General features: G+C 45.2%; 1 protein-coding gene across 1 annotated transcript in view; it reads left to right on the top strand.

The window, feature by feature from the left end:
* LOC135517071 (A disintegrin and metalloproteinase with thrombospondin motifs 19-like) overlaps window positions 1-16,081 on the top strand; it is a 123,342-nt gene that overhangs the window by 29,213 nt on the left and 78,048 nt on the right. Inside the window, exons 7-9 of the mRNA XM_064941092.1 lie at window positions 2,386-2,491; window positions 8,074-8,214; window positions 9,791-9,941. Of these exons, the coding sequence (XP_064797164.1) occupies window positions 2,386-2,491; window positions 8,074-8,214; window positions 9,791-9,941 (398 nt within the window). The remainder of the gene's footprint in view (window positions 1-2,385; window positions 2,492-8,073; window positions 8,215-9,790; window positions 9,942-16,081) is intronic.

The following is a 16,081-nucleotide window of genomic DNA, read 5'->3' as shown; positions in this document are numbered from 1 at the left end:
ATTGTAGGGTTAGAGTTAGGGTTTATTGTAGGGTTAGAGTTAGGGTTTATTGTAGGGTTAGAGTTAGGGTTTATTGTAGGGTTAGAGTTAGGGTTTATTGTAGGGTTAGAGTTAGGGTTTATTGTAGGGTTAGAGTTAGGGTTTATTGTAGGGTTAGAGTTAGGGTTTATTGTAGGGTTAGAGTTAGGGTTTATTGTAGGGTTAGAGTTAGGGTTTATTGTAGGGTTAGAGTTAGGGTTTATTGTAGGGTTAGAGTTAGCGTTTATTGTAGGGTTAGGGTTTATTGTAGGGTTAGAGTTAGGGTTTATTGTAGGGTTAGAGTTACAAATCAAATCAAATTTTTTCAGTTAGGGTTTATTAGGGTTTATTGTAGGGTTAGGGTTTATTGTAGGGTTAGAGTTAGGGTTTATTGTAGGGTTAGAGTTAGGGTTTATTGTAGGGTTAGAGTTAGGGTTTATTGTAGGGTTAGATTTAGGGTTTATTGTAGGGTTAGAGTTAGGGTTTATTGTAGGTTTAGAGTTAGGGTTTATTGTAGGGTTAGAGTTCAGGTTTATCGTAGGGCTAGACTTGGGGTTTATTGTAGGGTTAGATTTAGGGTTTATTGTAGGGTTTATTGTAGGGTTAGATTTAGGGTTTATTGTAGGGTTAGATTTAGGGTTTATTGTAGGGTTAGAATTAGGGTTTATTGTAGGGTTAGAGTTAGGGTTTATTGTAGGGTTAGAATTAGGGTTTATTGTAGGGTTAGAGTTAGGGTTTATTGTAGGGTTAGGGTTTACTGTAGGCAGAGCCATCATGCCCCAGAGCCGTCATGCCCACAGGGGCATGTGCTCCCTCAGATTTGTCCTGTTTAAAAAATACATAAAAAATTATTATAATAATAATATATATACAACCGGTCAAAAGTGTCTTTATATTTACTATTTTCTACATTGTAGAATAATACTGAAGACATCACAACTATGAAATAACACATATGGAATCATGTTGTAAACATAAAAGTGTTTTAGATTTTAGATTCTTCAAAGTAGCCACCCTTTGCCTTTGCACACTCTTGGCATTCTCTCAACCAGATTCACCTGGAATGCTTTTCCAACAGTCTTGAAGGAGTTTCCACATATGCTGAGCACTTGTTGGCTGTTTTTCCTTCACTCTACGGTCCGACTCATCCCGAGCCATCTCAATTGGGTTGATGTCGGGTGTTTGTGGAGGCCAGGTCATCTCTTGCAGCACTCCATCACTCTCCTTCTTGGTCAAATAACCCTTACACAGCCTGGAGGTGTGTTGGGTCATTGTCCTGTTGAAAAACAAATGATAGCTAAGTGCAAACCAGATGGGATGGCGTATCGCTGCAGGATGCTGTGGTAGCCATGCTGGTTAAGTGTGCCTCTCACCAGCAAAACACCCCCACATCATCACACCTCGATCACTGTGGGAACCACACATGCGGAGGTCATCCGTTCAACTACTCTGCGTCTCACAAAGACACAGCAGTTGGAATAAAAAATCTCAAATTTGGATCTTATGTCTAATGTCCATTGCTCATGTTTCTTGGCCCAAGCAAGTCTCTTCTTCTTATTGGTGTCCTGTAGTATTGGTTACTTTGCAGCATTTCGACCACGAAGGCCTGATTCACGCAGTCTCCTCTGAACAGTTGATGTTGAGATGTGTCTGTTACTTGAACTCTGTGAAGCATTTATTTGGGCTGCAATTTCTGAGGCTGATAACTCTAATGAACTAATCCTCTGCAGCAGAGGTAACTCTGGGTCTTCCTTTCCTGTGATGTTCCTCATAAGAGCCAGTTTCATCATAGTGCTTGATGGTTTTTTGACTGCACTTGAAGAAACGTTCAAAGTTCTTGACATTTTCCACATTGACTGACCTTTATGTCTTAAGTAATGATGGACTGTAATTTCTCTTTGCTTATTTGAGCTGTTCTTGCTATAATATGGACTATAATATGGACTGTCTTTTACCAAATAAGGCTATCTTCTGTATACCAACCTTACCTTGTTAAAAACAACTGATTGGCTCAAACACATTAAGAAGGAAAGGAATTCCACAAATGAACTTTTAGTAAGCCACACCTGTTATCTTATCTAACTATTTTAGCTGGCATGCCTGCTGAAATTAAAAAGCAAGCAGGAACTAAATGTAATGAATAAGACTCACATTCCTTTCAATCTTTCACCCAGATTTTTAGAAGAGATGCAGAGAAGCATATTTTGTTTCTTTAAAAAATAACCACCAGTCAGGAGGATTTTTTTACAGAGAATTAGGAAATAGGAAAAAGGTCTTTCATGTGTTTGAAAAGGCCTAGCCCCCTCCGGACCACGGATTCCGCCCTAAGAGATGTCAACCATTTTTTTCCCCTGTTCTCCATTGCAGGCATTGCCTACCTGAGCGGCATGTGCAGCGAGAGAAGGAAATGCATCCTAGCTGAGGACAACGGCCTCAACCTGGCCTTTACCATCGCTCACGAAATGGGCCACAAGTGAGTCAAGTTTTTCCTCTCCCACAACTTTCACCTCACGCTTCACAAGCTCGATATTCACCACAAAGGCTAACCAACTGTCACTTCACGCTTCACAAGCTCGATATCCACCACAAAGGCTAACCAACTGTCACCTCACACTTCACATTCTCGATATCCACCACAAAGGCTAACCAACTGTCACCTCACGCTTCACAAGCTCGATATCCACCACAAAGGCTAACCAACTGTCACCTCACGCTTCACAAGCTCGATATCCACCAGAAAGGCTAACCAACTGTCACCTCACACTTCACAAGTGCGATATCCACCACAAAGGCTAACCAACTGTCACCTCACGCTTCACAAGCGCGATATCCACCACAAAGGCTAACCAACTGTCACCTCACGCTTCACAAGCGCGATATCCACCACAAAGGCAAACCAACTGTCACCTCACGCTTCACAATCTCGATATCCACCACAAAGGCTAACCAACTGTCACCTCACACTTCACATTCTCGATATCCACCACAAAGGCTAACCAACTGTCACCTCACACTTCACAATCTCGATATCCACCACAAAGGCTAACCAAATTTCACCTCGCGCTTCACAAGCGCGATATCCACCACAAAGGCTAACCAACTCTCACCTCACTCTTCACAATCTCGATATCCACCACAAAGGCTAACCAACTGTCACCTCACGCTTCACAATCTCGATATCCACCACAAAGGCTAACCAACTGTTACCTCACGCTTCACAATCTCGATATCCACCACAAAGGCTAACCAACTGTCACCTCACGCTTCACAATCTCGATATCCACCACAAAGGCTAACCAAATTTCACCTCACGCTTCACAAGCGCGATATCCACCACAAAGGCTAACCAACTTTCACCTCACGCTTCACAAACGCGATATCCACCACAAAGGCTAACCAACTTAATTCTCTCACAAACATGGTATGACATCTATAATTACTATTATTATAATGAGTTGTGTGGAAACAAATCTATCGACCCAAGTCTACGCAGTAGTTTTGTATCTGAATTTAGCAGCGAAATCGATCGCTAAGATGCACTGACTGGATTTTATGCCCTGATAACAGAGTAAGAGTTCTATTCAGTCTGTATTACTGAACATTCCTTTACATTTTAATCACGCAGTAACACTGAACTTCCGCGATATGGATTGAATTGAGCACTAAAGCTCTGTCAAGTCAAGTCATGGTGGTATGGGTATGAGTCAAAGGAGCCTACTTGCCCTTAGAGGGCCCTCCACGGTGTCCCCAGAGCGAAAGAGTGAGCAGATCCGCTAATGCTAACGTAGCATCTGGAGTTATGAACGCCTCTGAGGGTGTGTCATCATCATCCCCACTAGCTCTGTATAGAAAGATCCTCTGGTTGAATTTTGTTCCAAAAATACCACTGTGCTTTGTCAGGGCTGGAGCCGTTGTTCCAGTTTGTCTTTTTGTTTATTGGATTGTGTGGGGAGCTATTGTTTATCCAATTGTGTGTGTCTGTAGATTTGTTGGACAAACTGAAGTCTCTGGGGTGGTGAGATCAGTGCCCGAAGTTGGTTGCTTTCTTTGTTGTGTGCTTGTCCCAGTTTGGTCCTGCTGATTCACTGATTCAACAGAGATGGGGTTATCTGAGTCTAGAATGCTAATTATTAAATAGTTATTTCATTGTTAATGACATGTTATGTGCAAGCATGCGTCTTGGGACGCGAGTCTTCCTATGAATTTGCCTGCATGTACTTAAATGCATTCACATGTTGGCTATTGGAGCCTACAAAACTAGAGATGTGTGTGTGCGTGTATGTCTGTGTTTGTGTGTGATGTATCTGTCTCAAGATAGCGAACAGGAAAGCTAGTTGATGAGTCCTGGAGCATACTTGTCTCTGCCAAATGAGCTCAGAGATCAGAGCTCGCGTTCGTCATGACTTGGCAGTAGTTTCACAAAGGCCACGCTGATGCGGACTACAATTCAAAGACAGCAAAGTATCTTGAGTCACTTTCCAAAGGCAGTCGGGGTGAAATGACATAGAATTGAATCACAGAGTCAATACCATTGAGTGCAAACGTCACAGGGCTAGTGTAGCATGACACAGGGCTAGCGTAGCATGACACAGGGCTAGCGTGGCACGACACAGGGCTAGCGTAGCATAACACAGGGCTAGCGTGGCATGACACAGGGCTAGCGTAGCATAACACAGGGCTAGTGTTGTATGACACAGGGCTAGTGTAGCATGACACAGGGCTAGCGTAGCATGACACAGGGCTAGCGTAGCATAACACAGGGCTAGTGTTGCATGACACAGGGCTAGTGTAGCATGACACAGGGCTAGCGTAGCATGACACAGGGCTAGCGTGGCATGACACAAGGCTAGCGTAGCATAACACAGGGCTAGTGTTGCATGACACAGGGCTAGTGTAGCATGACACAGGGTTAGTGTAGCATGACACAGGGCTAGCGTAGCATGACAGAGTGCCAGCGTAGCATGACACAGGGCTAGCGTAGCATGACACAAAAAAGAAAGGCTGTCTTGTATGAGGTCCTTACACATATTCATCAAATGCTGCATCCATCATCTTCCACTCAAAATAGCAAAATATTATTGTGAACATTCTCGTTCTATCTCTCTCGTTTGACTACATTTTAATTTTGTGTTTCACTCTATTTATTTTCCATAAACCTTTAAAATCATTTGTTAATATATTGCACTTATGTGCCTTAATGGTCTGAGTATTTTTGTAAGGTACTAGAGATTAATAATGGCCTCGAACTGCCATTAGAATTTATCCTATAATTGCTCCAAAAATATACAATCAAGTGAAATATTCGTTATGTCATTTGATATGTTACTGTAAGTTGAAACTGATGTTTGATTAAGGAAAAAAAATGTATTTAAATAAAGGTCTTGCGGATAGCTTTTGGCATATCCCATCTGTTATACATTTGGGACTAAACTTAATATACATGTCTGACAGTCAAAAAATAATGTATTTTTAGCTGTGTAGCTCAGAGTAAAATAGCAAAGTATCAGTCTTTGCAATGGCTTGGATGGCCTCATTGAATTTGCCATTTTTAAAACACAAGATAAAACGGCTAAAAAAAACTATGAAGTAGACTTGACCCAAAATGTTCTTCCTGAGCATTGGGATTTATAGCCAGTCATGCAGAACTAACTGAGATTAAATACCAATGGTCGCGTTAACCCTCAGATCAGATGCTTCACAGTCCAGATGCCGACTGCTTTATCTGCATGTGGTGTTTGGATGTTTTTATTTTGTTTTGTTTAACTAGTCAAGTCAGTTAAGAACAAATTCTTATTTACAATGACGGCCTACCAAAAGGCAGAAAGGCCTCCTGTGGGGACAGGAGGTTTAAAAATAAAAAATAAAACAAAACACACATCACGACAAGAAAGACATCCCAACACTACATAAAGAGAGACATAAGACAACAACATAGCATGGCAACAACACATGACAACACAGCATGATAGCAACACAGCATGACAACAACATGGTAGCAACACAACATGGTACAAATATTATTGGGCACAGACAACAGCACAAAGGGCAATAATGTAGAGACAACAATACAGCAGCCACAACTGTCAGTAAGAGTGTCCATGATTGAGTGAAGAGAGTTTGAGTGTTTTTTGCAGCTTGTTCCAGTCGCCAGCTGCAGCGAACTGAAAATACGAGCAACCCAGGGATGTGTGTGCTTAGAGGGAACTTTAACAGAATGTGGCCGTCAGAACGGGTGTTGTATGTGGAGGATGAGGTTTGCAGTAGGTGTGAAAGGTTTACAGAGAAACCAGAGTTCCCTATTGAGCTGAACCTGAATTTCACATCCTCTCGAGCCTTCCTATGTCGACTCCAGGCTGGCTAGCGTCTGATGACTTGAGAGAAACAAACAGGAATTATTTAGCAGAAGTTGTTTCTGGACAACTTGCAGAAGTTGCAGGGTTTTGTGCATTTCTCTCCTAACTCAGTGTTTGACTTGTTCCTGGGTAATGTCCTCTGTAGACAATGGTGGACTAAGGAAAGCTTCTGAAAGACCCGGCTTAGTCTTGAGCCATTGGGTCCCTGACAAGGCTTGCGAGTCACCTCCATTTTAGTAACCTTATCAAAGTGTTTTTACAAGAGAGAAGCTTTGTTCCTCCTCTGTGACCCTTGATGCACATGATCTTTTCTCACCAGCCACTGATGCGATTTCACAATAGGCCCAGGAGGTCTCCTGTTGAAATGCTGTAAGAAAGAAAAAGAAAGGGGAGGAAACCAGCCCAAATGTAGACATGAAGGGAATTATCTAAGATCTGAAGGTTGACTGTTGGGAATATATTGCTAATGAAGGATTCCGTATTATGGGATATGATTTATGATAATATATGTGCTTTATTTGTACTTGAATAGTGACTTAAAATACATCATGGACATGCATTGCAGTGCAGAATATTTTGAAAATATCTGAGGGGGTTTTGCTGTCAAGACAGGGAGGGGTTTGGGGTCAAGATTGAAGTAAAAAATCATGACCTGGTCCATCTGATTTAATCCTCACATCAAATAATTTCCCCAAAAATTTGTTTCTTTATGTTTTATTGCTGGACTTTTGTCTCCCATTTGCACTAGAGAGCCAATGAAACCACTTTAAAGGGGAAGTGCAGTTAAAAATGAGATTTTTCCATCTCTATGAGATCTTAGGGCACCAAAGGGCTCTGGTCAAAAGTAGTGCACTATCTAGGGAATAGGGCTCCGGTCAAAAGTAGTGCACTATGTAGGGAATATGGTAGGGAATAGGGCTCTAGTCAAAAGTAGTGCACTATGTAGGGAATAGGGCTCCGGTCAAAAGTAGTGCACTATGTAGGGAATATGGTAGGGAATAGGGCTCTGGTCAAAAGTAGTGCACTATGTAGGGAATAGGGCTCTGGTCAAAAGTAGTGCACTATGTAGGGAATATGGTAGGGAATATGGCTCTGGTCAAAATTAGTGCACTATGTAGGGGATAGGGTGCTACTTGAGAATGCAACCAAATGGAAAGCCATCATCCCCCCCTTCCCTCTACCCTCTCTGGACAGAAATCTGTAGCAGATGAGCATTGACTCGTTGCCCTCAGCAACTGGAATCAAGGCATATTTAATACCCGTGACTGAGTGAACTTGTGCCGATGTTTATTTGCTAATTCCCAGCGCTTTTCATGTTCTTGCTTGTTTTTCGGCAACGACACATGGTTATGGTTTCATGCTAGTGTGTCCTCCTTGGACCAGGTTGGGTGTATTTTTTTGTCCTCTGGTTTTGATAATGTCGATAATGTACTGGTAATGTGTCGCAACATTTTTTTCTGAAATCCATATTAGATTTCCTCACAGTTTACACCCTGCTGATTCCAGAAATCATCCAACCAGGATTTCTGGGGGAAAAAGTTGTAGGATATTTTCAGGGATTTTGCTAGCCTGGATTGTAGTATCATGGCATGATAAGGAGTGTTACGGAGTGGCATGATGGCACAAACAGACTGGTACCCAGGCAAGAATTTTGCAACCTTAGTAAATAATGTTGTTTTTTTCTCTCTCTCTGTGACTGTAGCATGGGTGTGAGTCACGACAACGACCACCAGTCGTGTGCGGACGGCCTCCACATCATGTCGGGAGAATGGGTCAAAGGTCAGAACCTGGGCGATGTTTCCTGGTCTGGCTGTAGCCGTGACGACGTGGAGAAGTTCCTCCGGTAAAACCAGCCATCCTTCATCCTCCTTCTCACCCTGATCATTTATGTTTCAATTCACTTAATTTCATTCATTGGTTGTCAGTTTGACCAACTTAAACGTTAAAATAATGTTTTATATATTTATTATTTTCATATCGGTTATTTGAAGTCCATTGCCACTATCACGTGTCATCCATTTGCACAGAGAACAGGACACCCTGCATACTTCAAGGTTTCACTCCTCTCCCCAGTGACGTTATGCATGTATGCCTAAAGACTTGTTTATAACATCAACTACAGCCACAAGAGTCATGCTGTGGAGGAATGCGGGTTGACATTTATTGTCATGAATCTTGCCCTGGAGGCAGAACTGAGCGATTTTCAATAGATGGGCCAGCTGCAAAGTCAAAATTGGCTATGTTGTAAAAATTCATGAAAATGAAAATTTGATTTTTAGTCTTCATTTCAGATTCCTGACAATGAATGCCAACCTGCTGGAGGAATGAGGGGTTGAATGAGACAGCTGAAAGCTGTGGATGATTAGTTGACCATAATACAGTAGTAAAGTACAGCCAGTGTAGCTGGGAATTTGGCCCGTATTCACAAATCAGTTTAGCCTTTTAGATCATAATGAATAAGATTATATCGACAGGGGGACCTGATCCTTGATCAGAACTCGTAATCTAAGACGCTTTATGAACCCAGACCTGGGTTCAAATCAAAATCAAATCAAATTTATTTATATAGCCCTTCGTACATCAGCTGATATCTCAAAGTGCTGTACAGAAACCCAGCCTAAAACCCCAAACAGCAAGCAATGCAGGTGTAGAAGCACGGTGGCTAGGAAAAACTCCCTAGAAAAGCCAAAACCTAGGAAGAAACCTAGAGAGGAACCAGGCTATGTGGGGTGGCCAGTCCTCTTCTGGCTGTGCCGGGTAGAGATTATAACAGAACATGGCCAAGATGTTCAAATGTTCATAAATGACCAGCATGGTCGAATAATAATAAGGCAGAACAGTTGAAACTGGAGCAGCAGCACGGCCAGGTGGACTGGGGACAGCAAGGAGTCATCATGTCAAGTAGTCCTGGGGCATGGTCCTAGGGCCGCGGTTCAGTTGAAACTGGAGCAGCAGCACGGCCAGGTGGACTGGGGACAGCAAGGAGTCATCATGTCAGGTAGTCCTGGGGCATGGTCCTAGGGCTCAGGTCCTCCGAGAGAGAGAAGGAGAGAATTAGAGAACGCACACTTAGATTCACACAGGACACCGAATTGGACAGGAGAAGTACTCCAGATATAACAAACCGACCCCAGCCCCCCGACACATAAACTACTGCAGCATAAATACTGAAGGCTGAGACAGGAGGGGTCAGGAGACACTGTGGCCCCACCCGAGGACACCCCCGGACAGGGCCAAACAGGAAGGATATATATTCAAATAGTATTTGCCTTAGTGACGTGAAATGCCCCCAATCGGAAGTCACTTCTTTGCCAGGTTAGTGGAGAGTGACTCAATAGATAACTTTTTCTGTGTGTGTGTGTGTGTCCGTGTGTGTGTGTGTGCGTGCGTGTGTGTGCATGCACGTGTGTGTGTCTTAGGTCCAAGGCCAGTAGTTGTCTCCTCCAGACCGACCCGCTGAGCTTGAACTCAGTGATCCTGCCATTCAAACACCCAGGGATGACTTACACGGCAAATGAACAGTGTCAGATCCTCTTCGGAACCACCGCCTCCCACTGTCAGAACATGCAGGTGAGTGAAGCACTAGGAAATGGGAGTCGATTACAAAAGGCATGAACTGCATCGGAAATGGCACCATTTCTTTTCTAAGGGTGCATTCACACTGAGCAGCACAGAGTAAAATGTTTGGAGCCAACTGAATGTATTTCAATGGGGAAGGTGCATTGGTTTGCATGAGGTTGCAGCACACCAGGCCTCATAAAGGGCATAGCTTATACTCCGTTACCTCTGTGATGCGTCGCGAGGTCATCCTACATCTGAACAGAGCATGTTGGGATCAGTACCTAGTTTTGAGTTCAGAGAATATTTCCCCCTATAAAAGACAAGAGCTGTGTTCGAATACCCATGCTAACATACTGTATACCACATACTTAATGAGTATATACTACATACTATAAGTTCATTTTAGTGTACTGTAAATAAACAGTATCCTTTCAGATGAGCGTACTAGAGCTTTGCCTGTCTACTGGAAGTTGATGCTGTTGCTATGCAACCTCTTACTAGCTTGTTAGCATAACAAATACTAGCTATACTTTTTGGAGTGACTTTGGGAGTGTTCTTAACTTCTTGCGTCGAGCAATCTCGGATCCGGGATTCTATTTATAGCCTCAAGCTCATTAGCATAACGCAACGTTAACTATTCATGAAAATCGCAAATGAAATTAAATAAATATTGTGGCAAAGAAGGGGGTCAAGTGGTAAATGGCAGATATGTGAGAGCAGAACTAATAAACGGGCTCTGCCCGATCACTAAAATGGCCACCCCTGTCAGAACTACAGATCACAAAATGGCCGACCACCAAAACTACAAGTCCCAGAAGCAAGGGGAACCCTGAGAAGGTGGAGCCAACCCACAGATAAAGGGTCAAGAAAAACCAGGAAGAGAAGAAGAGAGTGCTGGAAGGATCTATGAACAATAGAGAAAGAGACAATAGAGATTGGCTGGATTTACCGTGTATGAGCTGGACTGTTTTGGACTTACCTGTTGGCGTTTGGACCTGGACCTACCGAGAACCCGATTCGTGTACCGAACCCTGCTATCCTTGACCTCGCCTACAGCCTGGGTGGACCAAGACGGAGAAACAAACACACAGGTACTGTCCTGTTCGAAAGAACTCTCATTCTTGGGTGATTTGGTGACAGTTTACCACTTAGTTTGTGACAAACGCTCCTAACCTTGAAGAGGTTGGCCACACGTGGTGGAGGATGCGGACATGGACTAACCATAGCACTGGTTAGGTAGAAGAAAAAGAAAAATGTTCAGTTAGCACTCCAAAGTGGAGTCAGGTTTTTTTTGTGGCTTTGTTTGGTTAGGACAGTTTCTCAGGAAAATGAGTATGGAGGGAGCCATACAGGCCCTGTTACAAGCGGCGGCCGCCCAACAAGAGGCAACTAGAGCTCAACAAATAGTTCATCAGGATGCAATGCGAATGTATCAGGACACGTTACAGGTCCAGCACCGCACCAACCAGCTGCTCAGAGAAGAGCAAGAGAGAAACACCTGGGAGTTAAGAGAAGGCCTAAAGGGGCTAGCGGACCAAATTGGGGCTCAATTACCAGCTGCAAATACCCAGAGGAGGGCCAATCATTTTCTTCAAAAAATGACAGCGCAGGATGATGTGGAAGCATATCTTACCACCTTCGAAAGGACGGCAGAGAGGGAGAAGTGGCCGAAAGAAGAATGGGCAGGGCTTCTGGCACCATACCTGGCAGGGGATGCTCAAAAAGCGTATTTCGACCTGGAGTTGAAAGATGCACAGGATTACGATAAACTAAAGGGAGAGATCCTGCCTAGACTGGGAGTGACCAATACCGTGAGGGCACACCGCTTCCACCAGTGGTCCTACCGACCGGTGACAACCCCCACGAACACAGATGTTCGACTTGATTCACCTGGCACGGAAATGGTTGCGACCAGAGACCCGGTCATCCGCCGAGATCGTCGAGACAATCGTACTCAACCAGTTTCAGCGAGGTCTACCCCAAGAAGTGAGACGATGGGTTGGCCAGAACGAGGTACTTTCCGCCGACCATCTCGTGGGCCTGGTTGAACGGTATTGTATGGCAGGAACAGCTGAGCAGGCACAGGAGGAAAGATTCCCGTTCCCCAGGCATGGGCAAACCAGCGGACAGGGTAAGGCTGTCCCAGCATATAGAGGGGGAAGAGAGCAGCGTGGGGCCATGAGGAAAGAATCAGAATCAGGCCGAGACACTAAGGGAAAAAACGGAAACCGGGACTTGTAATTGTAATCAACCAGGACATATTGCATCCTACTGCCCTATTAAAGAAGAGCCAATGCAATGTAACCTTGGTGAAAATGAAGATGATATACGGTATGCATGTCCTGTTGTAACCACTGTACTTGAAAGATCAAGAAACAAATATATGTGCAGGGTGAAGGTTGAAAAGAAAGAGGTTGAAGCACTGCTGGATTCTGGCAGTATGCTAACCCTGGTCGTTGCAAGCCTAGTGCCGAATCATAAACTGGATACAAGACAGGATATCAGTGTTACATGCATTCATGGGGATACCCGTCTGTACCCCACGGCCTTAGTGAGCATACAAACAGAGGACGGTCTGCTGGATTATGAGGTCGGTGTGGTCCCAAAGATGCCATATGATGTAATATTGGGTAGAGACTTTCCTAACTTTGCGAAGTTAGGCCACAAGAATGGCATATTTGAGAAGCCAACAACCCTGACCAAGAAGGAAGAAGCATGGGGCCTTCAACCAAAGCCAGGAAAAGAGGTCTCCCAGGGGACAACATCACAGGTGCTAGTAGGGGAGGAGGAGGATGAAGTAGCAAACCTCACTGATAACGAACAGCCCGGTACTAGTGGGGCTGGGGTCGGTCTGAATCCAGAGGACGACGATCTAGAACCCGCAGACCTGGCAGGTTCCTTGACTAATTTTGGGACGGCCCAAAACCAGGATCCAACCCTGCAGCAAGCCAGAGCAGATGTGCAGGTCTTAGAGGGTACTCCCATAAATGTTGGTATGATGCCTAATAGTTTTCCCCACTTTATCATGAAAAAGAGTTTGGTGTACAGAGTCTCGAAAATAGGGGTTGAACTGGTGGAACAGTTGTTGGTTCCCACTCGGTACCGCAGGACAGTACTGGATCTAGCTCATGGGCACATTCTGGGTGGACACCTTGGTATCGATAAAACCCGAGACCGGATTGTAAGGAGGTTTTACTGGCCAGGAATTCAAGCTGAAGTGGCTCGGTATTGTGGAGAGTGCCCGGAGTGCCAGTTAACAGCTCCCCGACCAGCTGTTAGAAGCCCGTTAGTGCCACTCCCCATAATCAAAACACCATTTGAGAGGATAGCGATGGATTTAGTGGGCCCACTACCCAAATCCGCCAGAGGGCACCAATACATTCTGGTCATTCTAGATTATGCCACTCGCTACCCAGAAGCCATTCCCCTTCGGACGATGGCTTCCAAGAATATTGCAAAGGAATTAGTGCTCTTGTTCACCAGGGTAGGGGTTCCAAAGGAGAGCCTTACCGACCAGGGGACCCCCTTTATGTCCCGACTTATTGCGGATCTTTGTAAACTGTGGCAGGTTAAACAGTTGAGGACATCGGTTTACCATCCTCAGACGGACGGGCTGGTCGAGAGATTCAACCGGACCCTGAAGTCAATGCTCAGGAAGGTAATCGATAAGGATGGGAAGAACTGGGATTGCATGTTGCCGTATCTGATGTCTGCCATTAGAGAGGTTCCTCAAGCCTCGCTGGGGTTTTCTCCCTTTGAGCTGGTATATGGGAGGCATCCCCGGGGAATCTTAGACATCGCCCGGGAAACCTGGGAGCACCAATCCACCCCGTATACTAGTGTCATAGAGCACGTCACGGCAATGCAAGACAGGATAGCCACAGTCATGCCCATCATCAGAGAGCACATGAGACAAGCACAGGAGCACCAGCGGCACACTTATAACCGGCAGGCTACCCTGAGGGAATTTCAACCGGGAGATAAGGTGTTAGTGCTGATCCCCACGGTAGAGTGTAAACTACTGGCCACATGGAAAGGACCATATGAAGTACTGGAGAGAATAGGAGAAGTCAATTATCGGATCCGACAGCCAGGTCGACGGCCCCAGGAACAGATTTATCACATAAATCTGTTAAAATCATGGAGAGAGAGAGAAACACTAATGGTCACATACCCCACACACACTCAGGAGACAGCCAAAGTAAATATCTCACCCACTCTGTCCCCAGCACAAGTACAGGAAGTAAAGACCCTGATCCAGAAGAACAGAGATGTGTTGTCAGAGGTACCTGGCCGAACTGAGGTTACGGCTCATGATATCGTTTCCCTACCAGGGAGAAAAGTAAGTATGAGGCCATATCTGGTACCCGAGGCTCGACGGGCCGCGATTAGAGCAGAGGCGGAGAAAATGTTGACAGCTGGAGTGATCGAAGAGTCACATAGTGAGTGGTCTAGCCCAATTGTGATGGTCTCCAAGCCCGATGGGTCTTTGCGGTTCTGTAACGACTTTCGGAAGGTAAATGAAATCTCCAAGTTTGATGCCTACCCCATGCCCCGAGTAGATGAACTACTGGAGAAAATTGGTAATGCTCGGTACATTACGACTCTTGATCTGACAAAAGGGTACTGGCAAATTCCTCTGACCCCCAGGGCCAAAGAAAAGACAGCCTTTGCAACACCTGACGGTTTGTTTCAATACACCGTCATGCCATTCGGCTTACACAGGGCCCCAGCCACCTTTCAACGGCTCATGGACAAAGTCCTAAAACCGCACAAAGCATATGCCGCAGCTTATTTAGATGACGTGGGGATCTACAGCCCAGATTGGGAATCCCACTTACCCCGGGTACAGGCAGTGTTAGACTCCCTTAGAAAGGCAGGGCTCACGGCAAACCCTGTCAAGTGTTATGTGGGGTTAGAGGAAACAGAGTATCTGGGATACACTGTGGGAAGAGGGTTAATCAAACCCCAACATAAGAAGGTGAAGGCAATTAGAGAATGGCCGAAACCAGTAAATAAGAAGCAGTTTCGAGCCTTCCTAGGGCTGACGGGTTACTACCGGAAGTTCATCCCAAGTTATGCCACAGTGGCCGCCCCACTTACCGACATGACTAGAGCCAGAGGGCCAAACATGGTCAAATGGGATGAAAGGGCCACCAAAGCATTTAGGACATTACAGGAGGCTCTCTGCTGTAATCCAGTGCTGGTGGTACCAGACTTTGAGAGAGAGTTTATGGTTCAGACGGATGCCTCAGAGGTCGGCTTGGGAGCAGTGCTATCCCAAGAGGTAGAAGGGGTGGAACACCCCATCCTGTTTTTAAGCAGGAAGCTGGAACGGAAAACCAACTACTCAGTCGTTGAGAAAGAGGTGCTGGCAGTAAAGTGGGCTCTAGAAAGCCTGAAATACTACCTGCTGGGGAGCCACTTCACCCTCATCAGTGACCATGCCCCACTCACCTGGATGCATAGGGCTAAAGAGAAGAACGTTCGGGTGATGCGGTGGTTTTTGAGTCTCCAACCGTTTCATTTTGACTTGAAACACAGAGCAGGGAAGGAAATGGGAAACGTGGATGGGTTATCCCGCATGCACGCATATTTTGCTGCGGTAGCCCGACCTAGGGGGTCGGATCTAGGGGGAGAGATGTGTGGCAAAGAAGGGAGTCGAGTGGTAAATGGCAGATATGTGAGAGCAGAACTAATAAAAGGGCTCTGCCCGATCACTAAAATGGCCACCCCTGTCAGAACTACAGATCACAAAATGGCCGACCACCAAAACTACAAGTCCCAGAAGCAAGGGGAACCCTCAGAAGTTGGAGCCAACCCACAGATAAAGGGTCAAGAAAAACCAGGAAGAGAAGAAGAGAGTGCTGGAAGGATCTATGAACAATAGAGAAAGAGACAATAGAGATTGGCTGGATTTACCGTGTATGAGCTGGACTGTTTTGGACTTACCTGTTGGCGTTTGGACCTGGACCTACCGAGAACCCGATTCGTGTACCAAACCCTGCTATCCTTGACCTCGCCTACGGCCTGGGTGGACCAGGACGGAGAAACAAACACACAGGTACTGTCCTGTTCGAAAGAACTCTCATTCTTGGGTGATTTGGTGACAGTTTACCACTTAGTTTGTGACAAACGCTCCTAACCTT

This window comes from Oncorhynchus masou, chromosome 28, assembly GCF_036934945.1.
Source record: "Oncorhynchus masou masou isolate Uvic2021 chromosome 28, UVic_Omas_1.1, whole genome shotgun sequence".
Lineage (NCBI taxonomy): Eukaryota > Metazoa > Chordata > Actinopteri > Salmoniformes > Salmonidae > Oncorhynchus > Oncorhynchus masou.
The sequence above is the reverse complement of the archived record's forward strand: the minus strand, read 5'-3'. Positions and strand labels throughout refer to the sequence as shown.